This window comes from Mandrillus leucophaeus, unplaced genomic scaffold, assembly GCF_000951045.1.
Source record: "Mandrillus leucophaeus isolate KB7577 unplaced genomic scaffold, Mleu.le_1.0 Scaffold226, whole genome shotgun sequence".
Classification (NCBI taxonomy): domain Eukaryota; kingdom Metazoa; phylum Chordata; class Mammalia; order Primates; family Cercopithecidae; genus Mandrillus; species Mandrillus leucophaeus.
Window position 1 is genome coordinate 984,571 of NW_012102321.1, and position 23,878 is coordinate 1,008,448.

The 23,878-nt window shown below is 36.7% G+C and overlaps 1 protein-coding gene across 2 annotated transcripts in view; it reads left to right on the forward strand.

Annotated features, from left to right (window-relative positions):
* RABGAP1L (RAB GTPase activating protein 1-like) overlaps nucleotides 1-23,878 on the forward strand; it is an 828,259-nt gene that overhangs the window by 438,217 nt on the left and 366,164 nt on the right. For both annotated transcript variants that reach the window (XM_011981419.1, XM_011981418.1), the window contains exon 14: nucleotides 18,624-18,737. In XM_011981419.1, coding sequence (XP_011836809.1) covers nucleotides 18,624-18,737 — 114 coding nt within the window. The remainder of the gene's footprint in view (nucleotides 1-18,623; nucleotides 18,738-23,878) is intronic.

Genomic DNA, 23,878 nt, shown 5'->3' on the forward strand with positions numbered 1-23,878 from the left:
GGACCTACTCCTGCTATTTTGTTGTTTGTTTTCTGGTTGCCTTATGATCTTTCTTTCTCCCTCCCTCCCTCCCTCCCTCTCTCCCTCCCTCTCTGCCTCCCTCCCTCCCTTCCTTTTACCGTTGTTTTTGTGAAGGTGCTCCTCTCTGATGGTATGTTTTAATTTCTTGCCTTTTTTTGTGTGTTTGTATCTGTTATAGGTATTTCAGGGTTACCACAAGGCTTGCAAATAACATTTTGTAACCAATCATTTAAAACTAACGTCAACTTAACACTGCTTGTAAAACCAAACAAAAAAGCAGAAGGAAAACTAATAAAAAGTCACACTTTTATTCATCTCTCTCACTTTTTAACTTCTCTTGTCTGAAAAGCCACGATCTCTATTTCTCCAGGATTGGTCCTTGGTGCCTTATTTAGTTCATTTTTTGAGATCATGTTTTCCTGGATGGTGTTGATGCTTACAGATGTTTGTTAGTGTCTGGACATTGAAGAGTTAGGTATTTGTTGTATTTTTTGCAACCTGGGCTTGTTTGTTCCTGTCTTTTTGGGGAAGATTTTCCAAGTATTCTAAAGGAATTGAGTATTGTGGCCTAACTCTTTGATCACTGCAGCTATATCTGCATTAGGGGGCACCTCAAACCAGTAACACTGTGACTTTTGCAGACTTGTCAAGATCACCTTGATGTTCTTTGATAAGATTCAAGAGAATTTTCTGGAACAACAGGCAAAGACTCTTGTTCTCTTTCTTTACTTTCTCCAAAGCAGACAGAGTCTTCCTCTCCATCCTGAGCTGCCTGGTATTGGCAAAGGGGAGACACAAGCACCCTGGTGGCCGCCATCACTTGTACTGTGGTTAGTCAGACCCGAAGCCAGCACAGTACTGGGTCTTGTCCAAATTTGGAGGCAACTGCTGCCTGGTAATCTTCATTCAAGGCCAGAATTGCCATTTGGAAGCCAGGGCCAGGAATCAGGAACCTTAGGATTCTACCTCCCGCTCTATTCTACTCCACCCAAGCTGGCACCCCCACTGCCAGACAAAGTCTTTCCCACTCTTTTCTCTTCTTTCCTCAAGTAAAAAGAGCCTGTCTTAATGGCCACCACAGCTGGTATTGTGCTGGGTCACATCTGAAGCCAGCACAGCACTAGGTCTCACCCAAGGCCCACAGCAACTACTGCCTGGTTGCAACTGATGTTTATTCAAGGCCCATGCAGATGATGAATGCTGCCAGAAGTGGGTTCACCCCTACAAGGCAGCAGGTTCCCTTCTGGCCCAGGATTTGTCTAGAAATATCATCCTGGAGCTAGATCCTGGGATGGGGGCCTCAGGACTCTGCTTGGTGCCCTGTTCTTCTGTGGCTAAACTGATGTGCTAATTGCAAGACAAAGTCCTTTTTACTTTCCCCTCTCCTCTCCTCAAGCAGAAGAAAGGATTTTCTTCTGGAGCTGTGAGCTGTGCTGCCTTGTGTTGGGGAAGGACTGACACAAGTACTCCTGGGCTGGCCTAGCTGGTGTCTTATAGGTTGTGTATACCCCATGTCCTCTGACTCAGAGTCCAGCACAGCACCAAGACTTGTCCAGGAATTGCAGTCCTTGTGGCCTAGACTGCATTTCATGTTTATTTACGACCCCAAAGCACTTTAGTCCACAGTCGGCCTAGCTGGAGCTCAGATACCAACCACTGGGAAGGATGACCCCCTCTGGCTGTGGCTGGTCTAAATGCTCCCTCCATTGGCACTGGCTGAATTCTGCCATGTGTTTCTTTGCTGTGACAGATAGCATGGAGTTCCAATGCAAAGTCCCACAATCACTATCCTCTCCTTCTGCCTGTCACACATATTCTCTCTCTGTGCCATGCAGCTAATGCTAGGGGGTAGAGGTGATGGTGTTGACAATTCAAGACTGTCTTTTCTGCCCTCTTCAGTGCCTCTTTCCTTGATATGATGTTAAACCCAGACACTGTGATTGTGTACCTGATTTTTGATTCTCATGAAGGTGCTTCATTGTGTGGATAGTTGTTCGATTTGGTGTTCCTGTGAAGGGGATCATTATTAGAGGATGCTATTCAGCCATCTTGCTCCACCGCCTTCTCTCCAGACACTTTTGTAAGTGATGATAACAGTCATTTAGTCGATCCCTGAAAAACTGAGGAATCTGGGAATTTACCATGTCAGTACCATCTTTGTAAGATTATTACCTAAGAAAAATGGGTGTTCTTTACTTTAAGAGTAGAAAACAGAAAGAAGTCACAAGTAGCCACACGAGGACTGTAAAGTGGATGCTTAATAATGTTTCATCAAAACTCTTATAAAATTAGGGTGAGTTCAGTGACTCACACCTGTAATCCTAGCACCTTGGGAGGCTGAGGCAGGCAGATCACTTGAGGTCAGGGTTTCACCAGCCTGGCCAACATGGTGAAACCCTGTCTCTACTAAAAATAGAAAAATTCGCTGGGCGTGGTAACACATGCCTGTAATCCCAGCTATTCAGGATGCTGAGGCAGGAGAATCGCTTGAATCAGGGAAGCAGAGGTTGCAGAGAGCTAAGATCACACCACTGCACTCCAGCATGGGCAACAGAGTGAGACCCTGTCTCAAAACAAAACAAACAAACAAAACTCCTCTTATAAAACTGACCTTGTTTGATGGGAGGAATGAGCAGGAACATTGTCACGGTGAGGAGGGACCCTCTGATGAAGCTTTCCTAGGCATTTTTCTGCTAGATCTTTGACTAGTGTCTCAAAACACTCTCATAAGCAGATGTTATTCTTTGTCTCTCCCAGAAAGTCAACAAGCAAAATGGCTTGAGCATCTCAAACAACTGTTGCTATGACCTTTGCTCTTGACTGGTTTATTTTTGCCTTTACTGGACCACTTCCTCCTCTTGGTAGCTATTGCTTTGATTATGCTTTGTCTTCAGGATTATACTGTAAAGGCCTTTTTTTTTTTTTTAAATTTCCTATTACAGTTCTTTGAAGAAATGCTTCAGATCTTGATCCCACTTGTTCAAAATTTAATTGAAAACTCTGTTCTTGTCTGAAGCTGATCTGGTCACAAAAGTTTTGTGACCAGATTGGTGCAAAAGTTTTGCACCCATCGCATGGAATATTTACTCAACTTTAATTTTTAGTCAGATTTATATAAGCTGAACCAATTGAGATGTCTGTAATGTTGGCTTTTGTTTCTGCAACTAATTGTTGGGCCCTTTCAATAAGAGCACAAACAAGATAATTTTGTTCTTGCAGATTTATATGGGTGGCCTGCCACTGCAGGCTTCATCTTTAACATCATCTCATTCCTTCTTAAAGTGAATTTTCTATTTGTAAATTGATTATTTCTTTGGGGACATTGTCCTCATAAACTTTTCATAAAGCATCATTGATTTCACCATTCTTCCACTCAGTCTTCACCCTGAATTTGATGTTTGTCTTTCAATTTTGGTGGAATTAATGTTGCACTGAAAGGGACTCTTTTCAAATTTATGTCTTACTCTTTTTAGCGCCTCAAACTAGATCCTATTCAGACATGTTATAACAAGTTAGGGAGAATTTGTTTTGGTGCAAATGTTTTTGAAATTCATGCATTATATTTAATAATGTATACTTTCCATCAACATTTTGAAGACCCCTCATATAGTACCTACTAGTTTATGAAATTTCAATAAAAATGTAAAATCCTTCAGAAAAATAATTACAAATGGCTAAGTGTAGATGTTAATATTTATTATCTTAGACATTTTTTAATTCAAAAATAATTCATTTAAAATATGCAACTCATAAATTTTGATTTTTCCTGAATTCATAGTCATATATAATGGTGCTTGTCCCCAGCCTGCCACACCCACTGTCTTTCAGATTGTGCCCTGATACCACTTCACATCAATACTTGCAATGACAATACTAGAGAAATAAATTGTCCATTGATAAAGCATACCATGGGTTTATTTCATTATGCCAATTTTAAAGCTACTTTCTTCTGTGACCAGAACATTTTTTCAAATGTTAATTGGTTGGTCTTTATTTGGCATTTGATCAGAGGAGAGACAATATTGACAAAGCAGACATTTTTAGCATCTTTGTCGTTTATTCACTAGCGAGAATCTTCATCTGTTCTCTGCCTTCGTGTCTTTGGAGACCTCAGACCAGTCTGGTATATCTTAATTTGATCTTGTTTTCCAGGCCAAAATTCAGTTTTTCTGTGCCTCACAGGCTTGGTATTCTCATTAATGATGATGTCTGTCCGTTGTTATCTCAAAGTCCTCATTTTCCTCTCAGTCTTTTATAGCTGAGATCAGATTTTTCTGATTCTATTCATAGCAGTATCTGTAGCTTTTAACTAGTATTTTTGCATCTTAATTAAATAAATGTAACATAGCTAGCTTGTGAAGTAAAATGTGACTAGTTTATGTCAAATATGGTAACTTTCATACATAAATATTAAAACTTGTTTAATCAAGAATAAAACCATTTATGCAGATACTGGGGAGTTGCTTTTCCCAACACTATGATATTAGTAGTCTGGGTAGGACTGCCATATGTAGCAAATAAAAATACAGAACACCCACTTACATTTTGGTTTCAGATAATTAACGACTAATTTTTAATATCAGTATGTTCAATGCAGTATTAAATTCCATGTGTTTTAACTGGGCATTTTATATTTTAACTGCCACCCCTAAATTTTCTTCATAGGGGCATTAATTCTTGTAGTTGCCCTACTGAAATCCTTTAGTAAAATACAAACAAAGAGCTAACAAATTAAGAATTATTTTTATGAAATATTGTGCCCCCAACTTATGTCATCTTTTCCCCCCATCACTTTGCCAAAGTTTCCTTCATTCTCTATGGGCAGTGGTCCTGTGGTGTTGCAATACCTGCTCTCAGAGGGTAGGGCCAGACTACTCTTTTGCCCCACTTAGCCCAATCTCATCTCCATCTCTCCCTAACTGTTGGGTTACAGACATTCCTTTGGTGGCAAAAGCAGAGGTGTCCTCTGGGCTGATACTCAGGATCACAATGCTGCATCTTTGTTGTCTAAAGACTCAAAATCAGCCACCACTCCTTTGTGCTCTCTGTGGCTCTCATATTTGCTGCATTTGTGAAAAATTATCTGGTTTACACTACTCCAGTTTTATTTCAGGGCTGTATCACTTACATTATGATCTTGAATATAATATCACAGCCATGATTAGCAGGAAATACTAACTTGGAAGAGAGCTATTTCTAGTGGCTACTTGGATAATTGGAGCATAACATCCTCTTCATAAAGCATTTTAGCTGAGGCTGAGTTGAATAAAGATTTAAGCAAAATGTGTGTTTTATAAACCTATGCAAAAACTTCTTTGGTTCTTCTTTCCTACACATCAGGAAGATAGTATTGAGAACTACAATGTGATGACTTGCTCCAGAGTTACCTTCAAGCAACCCTTAGGAAGGTGTGATTTTGAACAATGAGATCATTTGTTTCACGTGGGTAAAAATGTCGTGAATCATGGCATTGATTATGGCAGTAGTTCCATTGGATAACATTCTGCCTTATAATGGATTTTATAAACTCTCTTCCTAGGTAGACAGCTCAAAGCATTTCACAGGGCAGATGTGAGTGCCCAACAAAGAAAAATTTGCCCCATCCTAGCTTTCATATGTGCCTCAGTGTGAGGCATGACTCACCTTCCACTTAAGCAGTGATATAACCTTTTTCTTCATCCTCTGCCTTTCTGCCTTGGTTCACCATTTTCTTCTTTCTATCATATGGATCATTTATAATAATAATTATTCAACAAATATTTGTTCAGCCCCTACTACATTTAGGGTACTAGATGTGTTACTATAAGGTGCTGCCTATAGTGGCCAGGAGCTTATCTTTCAGTTAGTGGAAGTAAGATATGTCTTAGCCCAAGGCAATATGTGAGTACATGTTATATAAGTGTATACAACTTGGTATTATAGTAACATAAGGGAAAAAGGTGTTTTTACCTGGAATCATTATGAAAGCACTATGGAAGGAATCTGACGAGCCTATATAGATGAGCAGGATTTCAGTAGGGGAACATGTGGGATGTAGGATCATTCAGGCAGAGGAAATTACACAAAAGCCTTGAAGCTTAAAGAAAAGCACAACTTTGCAGAATGGAATGTGATTCAGATAGAATGGAATAATTCTTTTTTTTCTATTTGAGGGTAATGGGTCAATATTATAGATGGATTTGAATGGTATATGGGAACAAAATAGTGCTTCAGGTAGATTAATTTAAAGGTACTGTGTAGACTGATCGAAGGGCAGAAAGTTTAGGGAATTGATTATTTGAAATAGTTTAGGCATAAAGTGATAATATCCTGACCTATTAATAGATGGTAGTGCCAAAAAGCACACAAGGTCTAGCTGGCCCAAACAATGGTTGGTTTGTCTGCTTAGACAATATATTGAATAATATCTATTTTTCATAATATTTTCATATTGTGAACTACTTAACATTAACACTCATACTGAATTACCTTAACACTAATAATATTTTCTTATTGTGAACTACTTAACATTTATGCCTAATTACCTTAACACTTATAACTAATCACTATGCAAAGTAAGAACAGTCTTGTATATGTAATTTGTTAGCAACCACTTAAAACTTTGGGAAAATGAAAGAGTTTTTATTTGTAGAACTGGGTCTAAATAAAAAGGCAAGGCCAGACAAATTCCTGGAAAGAAACCTTCTTTTAGCCCTATAGCCACTGAATCAAGTCAAAATACCTTCCACAAATGGCAACTTAATACTTAAGGAATAAGTGAAGTTACTTTTACAGTTTCTTAATTTTAACAGCAGTTGGATTTTCTTTCTTTTTATTACAAATTCAGACTTTAAAAATGTTCTCTTAGCTGCATGAGAGTCACTTAGGAAAAAGTTACATAAAAATCGTTATTCCTCATGGCATACAGATCAAAAGCAAATATGTATATTGATTAAAGTGGTAGAAGGGAATTTTAAAAGCGAGAAGGACCTTAACCATAAACTGTTTCTGTCGCATATGGTATTAAGAACAGCAAAGAACCTGAGCCTATTACGCACTATAATCCAGAAGTACACTGAATGGGAATTTTCTGATCCTTACCTAACCTTGATATCAATCTACTGCTTCAAGCTATTTATTCTGTGAAAAAGTTAACATGTAAACTAAGACAGATACCTGAGATTTAAGAAAAAAATCTATTATAATTTGCTTCTAACAGTGTTTCATACACATTATGTAATTCATCTGTCATTTTAATAAGACCGATTTTAAAATAATGCAGGGATTGAATGTATCTTTATCTTTTTTACTTCTTTTCATATAAAATGAAGTAAAACTCAATGAGCAAACCTCAAACAGTTTTTTAAAAATTATTTTGGACGAATCAAATAATAGTAGGATTTTACATTTCTATTTTAAGATAGAGATCCATTTTGTTTTGTCCATAGTTTATATAATATGTAAAATAATTTTTGTATATTATCTTTGATATTAGAAATGACATTTTGGTATGCATTTTGCTGTGAAATTTAGGTTTGGAAGTCTATGAATCCTTGTCATTTTCTTTGGTTATGGCACAAATTATTACCTTTTGCTACTCCTGTTGACAAAATGATGTTGGGAGAGAACTTAAATTTCAAAGCAAAAATTTAAAAGCTTGAGCCTGTTTCCATCTTGAGGAATAGATGGTTACCCCACCTGCTTCCCTAATTCTGATTTATTCAGTACTCATTTGCCTAGTGCCTACTAAAGTCTCAGGCACCAGGGAAACAAATAAGAATTGATCATGGTCGACCTAGAGGTGGCAATCAAGTGGGGGTATTCATACATGGACACTAGTTAATTAAAAGAGCAGAGTGAAAGCCCAGAGGACCAATTGATTAAGTGAGGAAAAAGGAGAGAGGACTTCCACAATAATTCTTTGTATGTCAGCTCAGAGATGGGAGTGGAAGTTCACTCTATTGCGGTTGACAATAAAAAGGATACTTGACTATGTGGATAATTCTGAATTGAGTTTTATACTTCAGTTTTAAATGTGGAATGAAGTTCTGTTAGACCAGTAGTTCTCAAGTAACAGTTTGTGGCCTTTTGCTGGTGGCTACATAGATGCTTGTTAAAAATACAAACTGCCTGGAGGTACTATGTTCTGAAAAAGCATCTCAGGTGATTCTAATAATCCATAAGATATGACCCCTACTTTAATAAAGATCCAGGAGAGAGAAAATAAATGATAGTTGAAGTCACAGAAATGGGTAAGACTTCCCTTGAAAGTGTGGAGAGTAAGCAAAGCAGAAGACAGGAAGTAAGCAGAGAAGGAGCCAGCAAAGAAACTAAAAAGGAATATACTGTGTCCAGGAGCTAAGACGTACATTTACCTGAGTCTTTTAATTCTTAGATTGGTAATCCTCGTTTCGGAATCGATATATAGAGAAAAAATGTAGAAGAAAAATCTCTAGACTGCTACTTATGATTTGGCTTTATTCTAAAAGGGATTAATCAAGTTTCAACTTTGCCCTATCTCCAAAATATTTTGCCTACTTCTGAAGGAAGTATAATCACCAAATCTGTAGCAGAAACAGCAACTGACCCTCTCAAATAGAGAAAACTGAAGAAAGTAGAGTATCAGAAAAGAAAGTTGTAATATTAACCAGGCTTTGTAAGACAAAAAATGCCCCATCATACAGTTACTAGATGGAATGAGGATATTTAATTTACTGAAGTGACCTTTATAATTGAGAACTAGAACTATTATAGTCTCTCAGGAACAAATCCTTCTGTTCTTAGGCATTCCTGTTCTTTTGTATTGATGTTGTTGTGATCCATGCATCTTCTACTTTTAGGTGACTAAAGCCTTATGTTAATAGAAACGTGCTGTTATAAAAAGGAACAAAATGGCAATTATATAACCTAAACTGGTATAAAAATTAATTGTCTTTTTCAAAATCTGTATCCCAAAATAGAATAACTGTTGATCCTGAAGGATTTTAAAAATATATACATTGCCGAAATTTTGGTAGGTATGTAGTTATTATTCAATTTTTTTGAAATGGATAAGAGACTGGAATGCACTCACTCTTCTTTGAAGTTTCAGGTGATACTTTATGAAAAGGAATTCCAAGATCATTTTAATAGTTATGTGATCAACTTTTCACTTAGTATTCTTCCTTTCACTGATTAGATACAGATTTTTCACAGCCTCAGTGAACAAGTGGTAAAATGGTCAACAGTGGTTCTAATATATTTAGCTTTGGAAGTTCTAAATTAAAGGTTATTTTTAAAAAGTTTTCAAAATTAACACGGTCTTGAGGAACTATTTTATTATGAATAATATTTTGTTAATGACAGAGGAAAAGGCAAACAATGATACATATATATCTAAATAGAGAAAATTTACTGGTGAGAATACCATAGTGAGATTCAAATTTGTTGATGGCCAATTTGTGAGAGTCTAACTAACTGAAAGTTAGGGAGAACACAATTCACACTGCCCTCACTTGTGACACCAGTTGTAAATTCAGGGAGTTATCAAAACCACCCTTAAGTTCATAATTCATTAGATGTGCTCATGGAAGCTGACAGAAAGCTGTTTATACTCATAGTTACAGTGTGTTACAACTACAGAATAGAGATTAAAGCCAGCCAAGGGAAGAAACACAAAGGGCTGAGTCCAGGAGAAGTACCAAATACAGCGCTTCCTTTGTCCTCTCCCCATGAGTAATGGATGTTACTTTTCTGGCATCAGTGTTTGATAATACACCTGGAGTATTGCCAGCTAGGGAAGCTCACCCAAGCCTTGTTGCCCAGAGTTTTTATTGAGGCTCAATCACATATTACCTATGTGGCTGACCTTTATTCTCCAGCCTCTCTGTAGGTAAAACTTGAATGGCATGGTCCGAAACCTTAGTCATAAATAACATTGTTAGACTATTCAGTGGCCAAGGCCCCCATGCAAGCAAAGACCGCCCCGATCAGGCATGACAGTCCATGGACTAGACGTCACCTATTACTAACCAATGGCAAAGGCCAAACTTTTCTTTGAGTAAGGTTAATTTTTCACTACACACCATGTCATTCAGATAGTAAAAGCAGATGAAACCAAACTGGAACCAATGGCTTACAAAACTGAGACTACACAGACTATGACAGATGAAATGGCTCCATATTGTCCACAGGATTAAGTTAAAGTGTTTTCATTGAAGATCACCTTTCTATATTCTGGATCTCTCTCAACTTGTCCTTTTATGAATTCCCTTCTGCAGTCAATTAGAGTCACATCTATTGGGCATGCCAAGTGCTTTCCTGCTTTGGAGGGTTTGTTCACACATTTGCTGTTAATATATTCATTCATGATCTGTAGGCTTTGTTGAGCCCAGCCCAGGCCCCATCTCCTGTGGAAGGCCACTTTCACCACTTGACCACTTTTGCAGACATTCTTTACAGATTTCCCATAGCTAACATTGACCGTATAATTTTTTTGGCTGTTAGCATATATTTCTTTCCATCAATATTTATACCTATATCTTGTCTTTACAAGTTGATCATAAACCTTTTGCAGTTTAAGGAAATAATGGACTATGCCCTGTGTTTTTTTGAGCCCCTAAATCCTATCACAATGTCTTGCACATAACAAATGTTAAATAAATATTCAGTGGTAAGTTTTCATATAGACGTGCAAATAGGAGTATGTTATTCAAATATATGAATTAAATCATCTTGTAAAAATGATGTGAATTATACTTATAAATTTCTGAGGTAAGTTAATCCAGAAAAATATTGGAATCATTTTTGACAATTCATTGAAGACACTGGAAACATACAGGTCAGAAAAATGCTGGAAAATGTCAAGAGAAGTATTTTGCCATTCCACTCCCACTTCAAGGCCTTGCACATTGCTTTCTCTTCTGACTGTAATATTCTTTCTCTAAATAATCTCACTCAGAGAGGCAAAACCACCCTACAGCCCTTTCTTCACTATCTCTTTATCTTGCCTTTTTTTTTTTTTTTTTTTTTTGAGACGGAGTCTTACTCTGTCACCCAGGCTTAAGTGCACTGGTACAGTCTTGGCTCACTACTACCTCCGCCCCGCTGAGTGTAAGCAATTCTCCTGCCTCAGCCTCCTGAGTAGTTGGGATTACAGGAGCCTCCCACCACACCTGGCTAATTTTTGTGGTTTTTTTAGTAGAGACAGGATTTCACCATCTTGGCCAGGCTGGTCTTCAGCTCCTGATCTTGTTATCTACCCACCTCGGCCTCCCAAAGTGCTCAGATTACAGGCATGAGCCACCATGCCCAGCCTATCTTGCTTTATTTTTATATTACTTTTTACTAACCAATCAACATTATATGCTTAATGTCTTTCTTCCCTACTACCAGATTATAGGCTCCATAGGGTCAGAGACTTATTCTTGCTAACGATTACATCTTCTACATCTAGAATAGTGTCTGATTCTTAGTAAGTGCTAAGAAAAGTATTTGTTGAATACATGAATGAGTTTGTACTATTCAGGAAACAGAAAGCTGAATTTTTATATACGTTCACTTTTTGTGGGGTGAGGGGTGTGTGTGTGTGTGTGTGTGTGTGTTTTGAGACTGGGCCTTGCTCTGTTGCCCAGGCTGGAGTGCAGTGGCATGATCTCAGATCACTGGAACCTCAGCCTCCTGGGCTCAAGTTATCCACCCATCTCAGCCTACCAAAGTGCTGGGATTACAGCCCTGAGCCAATGCACGTGGCCTTACAGTCGCTTTTTGTATTATTCAATTTAAGAAAATGTAATTCAGCTTGAAGAATTTCAAAGAGAAGCATCTAAAGTGATTGAGGAAGTGGTAAAATTTTTTTTTTTTTTTTGATACAGAGTCTTGCTCTCTTGCCCAGGCTGGAGTACAGTGGTGTGATCTCGGCTCACTGCAAGCTCTGCCTCCCAGGTTCACGCCATTCTCCTGCCTCAGCCTCCCGAGTAGCTGGGACTACAGTAGCCTGCCACCACGCCCGGCTAATTATTATTATTATTATTTTGTATTTTTAGTAGAGACGGGGATTCACCATGTTAGCCAGGATGGTCTCGATTTCCTGACCTCGTGATCCGCCCACGTTGGCCTCCCAAAATGCTGGGATTGCATGCGTGAGCCACCGCGCCCAGCTGGAAGTGGTAGAATGTTTTCTAAAATTACTAAAAATTATTCAGCTTATAAAAACAATTATTAACTTTGACCATATATGGGTGCACACATGGTCAAAGTTATAAAATTATAAACTGTAATAATTAGGTTAAAATAGGTATGTTCATCAAACCCTAGTTTTATCGAGGCATTCCTTAAAAGTTTTTCAGAGAAGTAAAAGAATATGATTTTTATATAGTGGATAATGAATATGGAGCTCTTTCTTAAAATTTGCATGTATTTCAAAAGAGTTCAAAGAGCTGTTTTGATAAAAATCACAATTTTAAAGATAATGCAAAATGAGAAATATTTATAACTTTGGAAAATAACAGCCTGGAGTTCAGCTATTGTGCTTTATCCTAAAAGGAGTTGCAGGTTTCATTATTGCCTGTTGATATGAATTCCAAGAATGTCAAGTTCCCCAGTTGGAACAATGAGCAGTCAGCAACCCTGAGAACGAAGGCATATCCAAATATGACCACAGGAGTATTGGGTAGGTGTATCTGGAGTCTAAAAGTAATCCCACATTTTTGTCAGAAAGTAATCTGGAACTCTGACCTAGATTACTTAAGATCTATGGGAAATTCAGGCTATGCCCATAGGCCTCAGTTCTTCCTAGTCTTAGAGTCTTGAAAGAATGCTTTGTTGTATTCAAATATTTTCCCCTGGAATCCTAGCACTTCCTTCTAGAACAAAGTACACATCATGAATATTGACTGCTCTTGAAATACGCTTCCTCCTCTCCTCTCTACCCGCCTCCCTTTAGTTCTCATTGTAGCTTCTTTTCCTGGAGAGGTTTATTTCAACTTGAAGCTAGAATATGGCTTATATTTTTGGCCTTTGTGTCAGGCTTTGATTCTGAAGTGTTTGGCAGCGTTTCTGTGCAGTGACTGGGAAGCAGTGCGTTCACAATATGATTTTATTGAGGTTTTTTTCCTTTTCTTCTGTATTACCACACTTAAGACTCCCCCCACCCCATATTCAAGGAACAAAGGCTGGCAATGACCCAGCCCTTTTGTGGTGTTGTTTCAGTTCATGATTTTAGTAGCATGTTTGAAACTAGAATACACTTTTATATTTTCTCTTTTCATCTCTGCCTCTTTGGATTTTTGGCAAACATCAAGATGAATAAATCAGACCGACCACTGCAAACCCATCTGCTTTCAGGAACATGTTAGCAGACCAGTTTGTGATGTTTTACCATCCAACATAGAACTAAAGAAGGCTCCCTGTGGAGTAAGAATAGAAGGCAAAGTCTGAGGTCAAAGAGTTTTTCCGCTTTGAATTATTTATCTGCCTACTGATTGTGCTAGGGACAGTCTATATTGTCATGTTTAATGGCACTCACAGATTGGTATGGTATAATACTTATAAAGTTGAAATGATTTTATGGTAGATATAAAGTGAAAATACAGTTTACACTTTGGATTTGACAATAGGGATTAATAAAAAAGATGCCGTCACAATTTTTAAAATAATGGCAAATCAAGGTACAAAGTGTTCATTTGACAGAATATTACTTTTACACTCTGCCGCTGCTAAGGTTACGTTTGAAAACAGTCTTCCTCACTAAAATGCCTTTCTAGTTGTTGACAGCCCAGAAATTGGTTCATAAAAAATAATAGGCTGTGGTCATACAAAGCTGTCCTCCTAATGCTTGTTGACACTTCAATGCTGCATTCATTTCTTTCTCACAATGAGCAAGTAAGTGATGATTCTCTTTGAATAAGAGTTAAGAGAATTGCAAATATGTCAGTGTATATAAGTTATACTGGGAGAACAGTTCATGTAATACTCTTGATAACAGGCACTAAATTGAACCTACTTTAAATTGATCAAAAGTTAAGCAAGCTGCTTACATCTCATAGAGTTGGTTTTAGGCTGATCTTCAGCAAGCTGAATTGTATTCTCTGCTGGACTATGATTTTATCCAGTAGAGATCAATGTCTTTTTTTGAGAATAAGTTTATTCTTACTACCTAATGGTTTGGAAATTAAAGAGAATCCTTGAAAGGCAGATTTAGTTTCTCTGTGATGATAATGTCAAGGGCGTGGGGTATGGGAGATAAAACTCAATTTTTCAGACTTTATTACAAATATCTTTTTACTTTGTGATCTGAGTCAGCTTTTGTTTATGGACCATCCTGACTAAGGCAGGAGAAAGGATGCTCTCAAGGACTTTGCATATGAGTTACATTCTTGGTGGTGATGGTCCAGAAGGGAGGTATATAGTTGTGATAGTGGTTTTTGTCCTTTCCATACATGACTTCAACTTTTTTTTTATCTTTAGAAGCTAAATTCTAAAGTAATGGTGGAAATGGTGATTGCTCTGGCAAATTTAGGTTCTCCTGTACCCTATCCTTCCTATCCTTCTGGACATATTTGTGTACATCTTTATTGTGTGGGTTATATGCAAAGCTGGGGCCAGAGTGTGTATTAGTTGATAAAAGCAGTACTTTATCTGAATAGTTGTTCACTGTTGCTTTTATGAATAGATTCATAGAAAAAAGGGTAATTTAGGACACATAAAATACATGATTGGAAATTAAACTGAGTGTGTGTGCATGAATCCATTGTGTTGTAAATCTCTAAAGGAATTGGTTTCATAATCATAATGTAACAGAAAAGAGTTGTTTATTTAGGTATACAAATACAGAAGGATGTCTAAAATGTATATTCACCAAAAATTTTAAACAGTTGAATAATGATTCTTATGGAAATGGGAAAAATATTTCTTGTTAATTAATAATTTTATTTATTTAACAAGTACTCAGTTTATACTAGGCGATATGCTAAGTACTTCACATACATTCTAAATAATGTTGTTTTAAATAACATTATGCATTTGATATTATCATCCCATTTTACAGATGAGGAAACTGAAGTTTAGCAAGATTAAGTAACTTGTCTGAGATCCTATAGGAATTAAATGAGGAAAGTGGAAATAGAATCAATGAGTTTATCTGGCTTCATGGCCATTAAAATATTGTATTTGAGGTGCAAAATGGGAGATACACCTGCTGAGAAGTAAGTTCTGGAGCAATTTATGCATCCAGATATTGGTGAAGTGGCTGCCCCTAAAGGAATGACTTGTTCCCTCTTCTCATTCTGGAGAAAACTGGCGGGACTTAGGGAGCCCCTGCATATATGGGAATCTTCTCAGAAAATGAATTTATATCAATTTTGGTTGTGCTATAAAATGTTTTTAGCCATATAAAAATAAAATGTCACAAGAAAGCCCTTAGCTCCAGATATTTAGATGATGAATTATTGAGCCTCTTTTTGTCCTTCCTCTTTCTTCATTATATTTCTTGTAAAAATTGACCATTACAATCAGAGTAAGTCTAAAAAGAAAGGAATTAATATTGAAGAGAAAAATTGTTTTGTTTTCCTTTTGAAGAATGTTAGGTTTTGTAACTTTCTTGACTCAAATATTTGTTGAATGAGTGAGTGAATTTGGATGATTAAATGTGCATTCCTGAAATATAAACTGTTCCTACTCTCAACTGTTATGGGTAATTGGAAGGTGGGTTGACATTAGCTTTTGCTTCAAAAACATAATTATTTTCTTTTGATTTTCACAAGTTCAGTGCACAATTTCATTCCTATTAGGCTGTTTATGAGACTCTGTTATAATCTACTGACCTTCACTTATATGAGATGGATCAGTGAATAATGTAGCAACATACCTTATTTAGTCTATAAAGTGAAGTTCTAGAAATTATTCCCTTAGCCAAATGAGAGCACTATATAGAAAGAAAACTCTAGGAACACATATGTATTAAACATTTAAAAGTAATCCTAGGAAGGGAAATTTTATTTTAATTATTATTATTTTTTTTTTGAGATAGAGTCTCACTCTGTCACCCAGTGGCGTGTAATCCGATCTCGGCTCACTGCAACCTCCACCTCCCAGGTTCAAGTGATTCTCCTGCCTCAGCCTCCTGAGTAGCTGGGATTACAGGCATGTGCTGCCATGCTGGGATAATTTTTTGTATTTTTTAGTAGAGACTGAGTTTCACCTTGTTGCCAAGCTGGTCTCGAAGTCCTGAGCTCAGGCAATCCGCCTGCCTCAGCCTACCAAAGTGCTGGAATTATAGGCGTGAGCCACCGTACCTGGCCGGGAAATTTTATTAAGTAAGGACAAGGTGATTTTATTTTCATTTGATTTTGTCCTTTATTTCTTAAATATGGAAGGTCAAGTGTGCATAGAAGAAAAATTCTCAGTATTATGCAAATTTACCCTCTAGATTTTTTTTTTCCTACCAATTTTTCTTTCCCTGAATCAGACTGTTGGAGCCATTTAAACACAGCATAATGCTAAATGCATAATCAGTTTCTAGGGAATACAGTCCAATGATTTATCTCTCTTAATGTCCTGAAAAGTACAAAAGAGTTATCCTGCGGGCCACTGGGCACATATGGTTCCCAGTACACTGAAATAGTTCAGCAATGGCAGTAGTAACATTTTCATCCCTCATCTTTCAGGTAGTTTATAAGTGGAAACTATTAACTTATGGAAAGAGGGCTCTTCTGTTGGATAAAACCTGGCAGTGAAAACTTTGGTCTGCCTGGTTACCAGATTTTTGCACTCAAGACTCTAGACAAGATAAAACAAATGTTTCATAATATATCCCTTTATACAATACCTTTATATTTACCTTTTTCTATACCCTCACCCCTCCCTGCAGTTTTCTTTATCATTAGAAACTACATTTACCTTGGCAAATGTAAATTTTCTCTGTATCCTTTTGCTTAAGTTATGGTGATTTTTTAAGGCTCTATTTTAATTCACGTTTAGCATTTCATTCTTGTAAGCCATTAGAATTTCCTCTGGATCGATCTGTAAGCAAATTTGTTTGCTAGCAAATTTGGAAGTTTTCGGTTTGCTTCCTCTCTTTCTGTATATGAGATCTAATTACCACCCAGCATGAAATAGCAACTGAAATGAAGGCAGCAAGAAAAGGTAATGGCTTACCTTAGAGCTAATCAACTACCCCCTTCTTGTATATTTCACAGCTATAAAGAGAAAAAGAAATGGCATTCATTAAAATAACATATAGTAAACTTTTTTTCTTTCTTGAGACTGAAGAGAAGATTTCTTCAAATCTTTATGGAAATAAGACATTAAGCAATTCTTTTAATTTGCAATAAGTAGTCTGATGTGAATTGTACAAAATACTTTCACCATCAGCGTGGCTAAAAGTAGTCCCATACTATTTTCTTGACATTAAAAAGATAAACATTTCCAGGAATAAAGTAAAATCAAGAGAATGTTTAATCATTTTTATAAGGCTTAGAATTTGACTCAATTTGGGATTTTGGTTTCTAAATTTGTCTTCAACAAATATCTAGGCTTATCTGTAAAGAAGATATCATCCTTCACGCCTGTAATCCCAGCACTTTGGGAGGCCGAGGTGGGCAAATCATGAGGTCAGGAGCTCGAGACCAGCCTGTTCCAACATGGTGAAACCCCATCTCTACTAAAAATGCAAAAAAAAAAAAAAATAGCTGGGCATGGTGGTGGGCGCCTGTAATCCCAGCTACTTGGGAAGCTGAGGCAGGAGAATCACTTGAACCCAGGAGGCAGAGGTTGCAGTGAGCCAAAATCGCACCATTGCACTCCAGCCAGGGCAACAGTGTGAGACTCTACTTCAAAAAAAAAAAAGAGATCATCTTAATATAGTAGCCTGTAGCTTCCTGTTTTGTGGAATCAGTTTGTTGGGTAATTAACCTAGGAAAGATTGATAGTATTTTTACTTTTTAAATGACCATGGTCTGAATTTTTACTTATCAGATTATCAGATTTAAAAATTAGATAATCTGTGGTATTAGGCATACTCTACTATTGTTTGGAGTATGTATTGGAATGAAATTTAAATGAAAATTATAAATTACGTTCATCAAAATTGGAAATGCATGTAACTTTTGACTTTGCAATTAAATCTCAATGAATTTTTCCTTGAACATGTGCATAAGACATATGTATAAAATATTCCTTATGATATTGTTTGTTATATAAATAAAGCAAAGAATATGGTCACTAATAGGAAAATGTTAAGTAAATTATGATATATCTATATCTAGATATACCTTATTTTTAAAAAGTAACTGCTCCTACAGAGAATAAACTATATGTACATGTCTTGATAAGGAACACTCTATGTTATCCCATTAAGTGAAAAAAACAGTCTAGTTTGCTTCTATGGAGATGTATGTATACAACTTCCTGCCATCCCTGCCCCTTCTCCCCATATAAACATACACACATACACAAATGTATGTAGACGGATGGGTGAAAAAATACAAAGGAGCTATTGGTAGCACTTATCTTGGGTATAGGACTATGGGTCTGGGATAGAAGGAAAGTTTTTATGTTTTTCTGTTGTTTACTTATTTGCTGTTTGAGTTTTTTACCATAACTGGAAAAAAAATTTAATAACCAGGTCTGGTTTTTTTTCTTTTTAGGACTCAGCCCAGGAGAGTGTTATTACTCGAGATATTCATCGTACATTTCCCGCACATGATTACTTTAAAGATACTGGAGGAGATGGTCAGGAATCGCTCTATAAGATCTGCAAGGTAGGACCCTCTACCTCACTTTTTCTAAATTATTTTACAGAGCTGTATTTTAGAAACCCATTTAAGGATTTTTTTACTCTGTCTTCATTTCTTATTTGCACTATGCCATGTGTTCTGCTTTGCACACACGCTATGAGATCCTCAGTACTGATCCCAGAAGGTGACTTTTTGGTTGCATGTTTCGTGCCTCATTATGAGGGAGGAGGTACAGCATAGCCTCCGTTTGGCTCTCCTGCTAACAGGAAAGGAACAAAAGGTCCTCTCAGGCTATGTTGTAAAAGCTCAAAAGAGTCCCAGATGAGGCCGGGCGCGGTGGCTCAAGCCTGTAATCCCAGCACTTTGGGAGGCCGAGACGGGCGGATCACGAGGTCAGGAGATCCAGACCATCCTGGCTAACACGGTGAAACCTCCTCTCTACTAAAAATACAAAAAACTAGCCGGGCGAGGTGGCGGGCGCCTGTAGTCCCAGCTACTCGGGAGGCTGAGGCAGGAGAATGGCGTAAACCCGGAAGGCAGAGCTTGCAGTGAGCTGAGATCTGGCCACTGTACTTCTGCCTGGGCGGCAGACCGAGATTCCGTCTCAAAAAAAAAAAGATGACTCTGTCTTTCTGACAAGATCATGCAGCAGTTGTCTCCATTTTTCTGACAACAGGCAAGCGTAAGAATCAGTGTGCTTATTGTTGAATACTGGCAAGTTATTGGATGTTGTTGATGTATTCTGAGTTCTATCACATCATGTATTTTTGTATGGTTTTTATATCCCATTTTGAAATCTTTTTTCTCCCTCATTATTAGTAGGCCTGGAAAAAACTGTTTCCTGATTTTCAGTAAATGTCCTCTGCTTGGATACAGAAGATTCTGTCTCTGTCAGTATAGAATAGCCATCAAGTTACTAATTTTATCAGAAATACAGAATGAAGTGTGGTGGGTATACTCACATTGTTCATATCTACCATTCTAAAGAGATGATTAATGAATAATGAACTGCACAAAAATTTGGTAATAGTATGGAGAGAAAGGCAAACATCATGGCTAGTTTGTAAGTTAGGTTATCAGTTCCTGAATAATCCAATTTAGCCTTTGTAATGAGTAGAAAATATTAGCCAGTAGGTAGTCAAAAGTATATTCACAAATCTATTTCATTTTATATTTATTGTTTTTTAAAAAGAACACTTATAAAAGCACTCACCTACATATTCTAACCAAGTAGGATTAATGTTTAATTCTGCAAATGGCACAGCTTTCATTAAAGTCCTTGCATGTTGGTGGTTTTGGCCTCGTCCCACTCCTGTCTCTTTTTTCCTTGCTTTTTCTCTCTCTCATACTTTTTGATCTAACCATTTTGGAGGCTTATAAATATATGCCGATCAGAAATCTATTTTTATATGAATGTGTCATTCAGAGCTAGAAATATGTAACTTATAATCTGAGAGTATACTGATCTTTGGAAAGCGATGTAGCATCTACTTTGAAAAGTACCAAAGACCATTGGACGCCACAAAAAAAGTTGTATGTTCATTATATGCCTGTGAAGGACAAAAGTAATTATTTAAAATTTTTTTCTACTAATTTGAAATTCTGCAAACTGATTACTGGCTTGTGTAAAGAGGTTAGGAAAATTTATATCATTTCCAGGTTTATTTAGGAGGGTCTATTTTATGGCATATGGAACATTTTTTTCCCCAGCATATAGTATATTTTCAGCCAGTCAATAACTTTTCCCTCAGCTTTCCTGTGATTGATACTAGATACTTTCTTCATAAAGCTAAAACAGATGGTTCTAATGTGCTTGCAACTTCTGACTTAAAATTTTGCTCCATTGTAGTAAAAATAGTGTTTGCTTTGTTATGTAATATTTAGAGGGGAAATAATCTGAAACATTTCTAAACACAAAAATAAAAGTTGAATGATGGGCACTTTTAAATAGTTGATACACTTTGCTTTGGTGTTGCAAACAATAATGCAACCTTGAATTCATTTGAAAATATTCATCAGTACATTTGCAGAGCTCATGTGGCCATTTTAGATTATCAGTATGTGTTTTACAACATGACTAAACCATTTTAAAACTCTTTCTGAATGAAGAATATTGTAAAATGTAGATCTGAGATACTTTATTATCGACAAGTAGCTTAAATCACACTAAATTTTGTGAAGGTATAGAAAACAAAATTACATTAGACATAGTATTAAATAAAAGTAATAAAAGTTTTTAAGGATTTTAATACTGTACTGAGCTGTATATACATAAAAATAATTTCACAACAGTCTTTGATAATGGATGTGAGCAGAGATGTATACATCCTACCCTGTAGACCACTTGGTTTGTGACTGACCTGGTTCCTTCCCCTCTTGATTTACTATTATTTAGTAATCCAGTGCTCATGCCAGGAAACCTTAAGTTCGATGATAGCTCACAAATACGATAGCATACCTATGAGTAATTTAGCATAGCATACTTATGAGTAATTTAGAATGAAGCATTATTCTCAAGGTTCCGCATCCACTCTTCTTTGTTTTTTGTATCCAATTTGAACCACAGTCTTTTATTTTATGACCCCCATCCCATATTCCCAAAAGCTGCCTACGTATAACCTTTAAGGCTTAAAGGTAGTCTCACCATTTAAAGGTAGTCTAAGGCTTAAAGGTAGCCTAACTGTGTAGTCTAACTGTTCCAACATTGTTTCCAGAACCATTGGTTCTAGAATAATAACTAGCATTAAACCTCACACTCAGCAATCCTCCTTTGAGTTTCTATTCTGGACACCCTGTGCAGAATTCAATAAACATTAATAACACCTTGATCTTATCTCAGCTGCTTTGCTATATGTAAATAAGGACAGTTTTACTTTTCCTTTACCAATCCTTATTCTTTTTCTATTTGTCTCTTGTCTTATTGCACTGACCACACCTTTAGTATAGTGTTCAAATAAAGCTATCATAGCAGATACCTTATCTTTCTCCTGATTTTAAAGGAAATGCATCTAATGACTAACCACTAAGAAAGCTGCGTCTTCTTCACATCAGCAACACAATCATAGGCCTTTAAGAAAAAATACAGTGTTTTCTATATGTTAAAATAATTTTACATTTGCAGAGTACTTTCACATATATTACCTCATTTATTTTTGACAATTCTTCATCAGTAGAGCGTACACTAGGGATATAATATACTATGCTCTTAAATTGAGCAGAAATTAAGAGAATTTCAGTGACAGTAAGTTTAGAAATCAACTCTGTTTTCAAGGATACAACAATCTGACTTTGTAGTTGAGAAGTTTTCTGTGGCTCTGGTGAAAGGAGAAATGATTTGAATGAACTGCCATGTTAGAGGGAAGACTGTTAAAAATTCACTGTCATGTTTTAATGGCCCTGTCAATTCCAGTTTTGCCTCTTAATATCTTTTTCAGAGTAGGAGGAAATCGAAATGGTTCAAAGCTTCTTCTGTTGTCATAAATTTATATGGGGGAAGTTGAGCTGAAAGTATTAGTAGAATTCATAGGTTTCTGCAGATGAAAAGGTTTGCAAATTAATAGATTTCTACAAATGAAAGTTTCTGCAAATTTGGTTCTTCCTTGTTTCTCTCACTGTTTTTCCTATTGGTTAGGTCAATAATATATTTTAAAAGAATGTCCATAAGACAGGGAAGAATATATTACTACCCCAAATATATTTCGCATTTTTATTATTTAACATGTGATATAAAAATCTGCTGTAAGCTGGGAGACAGGTTGGTACAGTTTAAAGCACTGGGCATCAGAAAATCTGGTTCTGGTTTTGATTCTTTCACTCAGTAGATCTAAGAATAAGGGAAACTTGTAAGGGTGTGGTGTCTGATAAGATTGTTCCGGTTCCAATTTTCTATGATTCTCAATGTTGTTTAAATTTTTTTTTCCTGACATATAACACATAAATGCAGAATTTAGCAGTTAAATCCTGTGTCAGTTAAGTTATTAGCTCTCTCAATGCTAAAGATATAAAAGGGTCTTCTCCTTAAACCTGAAGATTTTACCTGGCCTTCTGTTACAGTGTTTGGTTTGTCCCATCAAGTGGAGTGCATTTAGTGGTTTCCTTTTAGAGATATATCTCTTTGTAAGACCTAAGACCAGTTAGTCATAGTAATCAGCTAAAATATTATTCACAACAATATAATTGGAAGTGATATTTGGTGTACAATTTAATTTGTGCATATTGCTTTTTCTAATTTTTTGTTTGGTGTAAATGCTCTCTGAAAAAAGAGGATACTGCTATTAATGGGAGAGATTGAATATATTATAGAGAGATCAATACTTTTGTTTATCTGGATTAATAATTTGATAGCATAATGGTTTATAGGAGGACAAAATAAACTTAACCCTTATTTTACCAAATATTTTTATCAAAAAAGATTGGATTTATTATAAAAACTAGAGCATTTAAAGTATTGTTTTGATACTAATGATGACTTATCTGCTGCATAATTTCGAAGAATGCAAACAATCACTGACTCTTAAAATGACATGTAATCATACATTATTTATATTGTTTTCTAGACATAGGGGATATTTGTGATTATGAGGATGAATTATTTTTCACTTAGTTGATATTATTTTAATACAATTTTCTAGCCATTTGACTACTTTTAATTCAACTCTTTCTTGGTGTGTCTGAATGAGCCCTAGTTTGAATGTCAGCATTTACTGAACAAATTATAGTCCACTATGCCTGCCTGCCTGCCTGCCTGCCTGCCTTCCTTCCTTCCTTCCTTCCTTCCTTCCTTCCTTTTTTTTTTTTGACAGAGTCTTGCTCTGTTGCCCAGGCTGGAGTGCAGTGGTGCCATCTTGGCTAATTGCAACTTCAGCCTCCCAGGCTCAAGCAATCCTCCCACCTCAGCCTTCCAAGTAGCTGGGATTACAGGCACGCACCACCACTCCGGGCTAATTTTGGTCTTTTTAGTAGAGACAGGTTTCACTATGTCAACCAGGCTGCTCTTGAATCCCTGAACTCGAGCAATTCGCCCGCCACGGTCTCCCAATATGCTGGGATTACAGACGTGAGCCACTGTACCCAGCCGCCCAGCCCCTATTCTTTACATAGCCCTGACTGGGTGCTCCTCCTACTTCTGTGGAGCTCCTTCCACTCATGTCTTTGGAATCGGATGG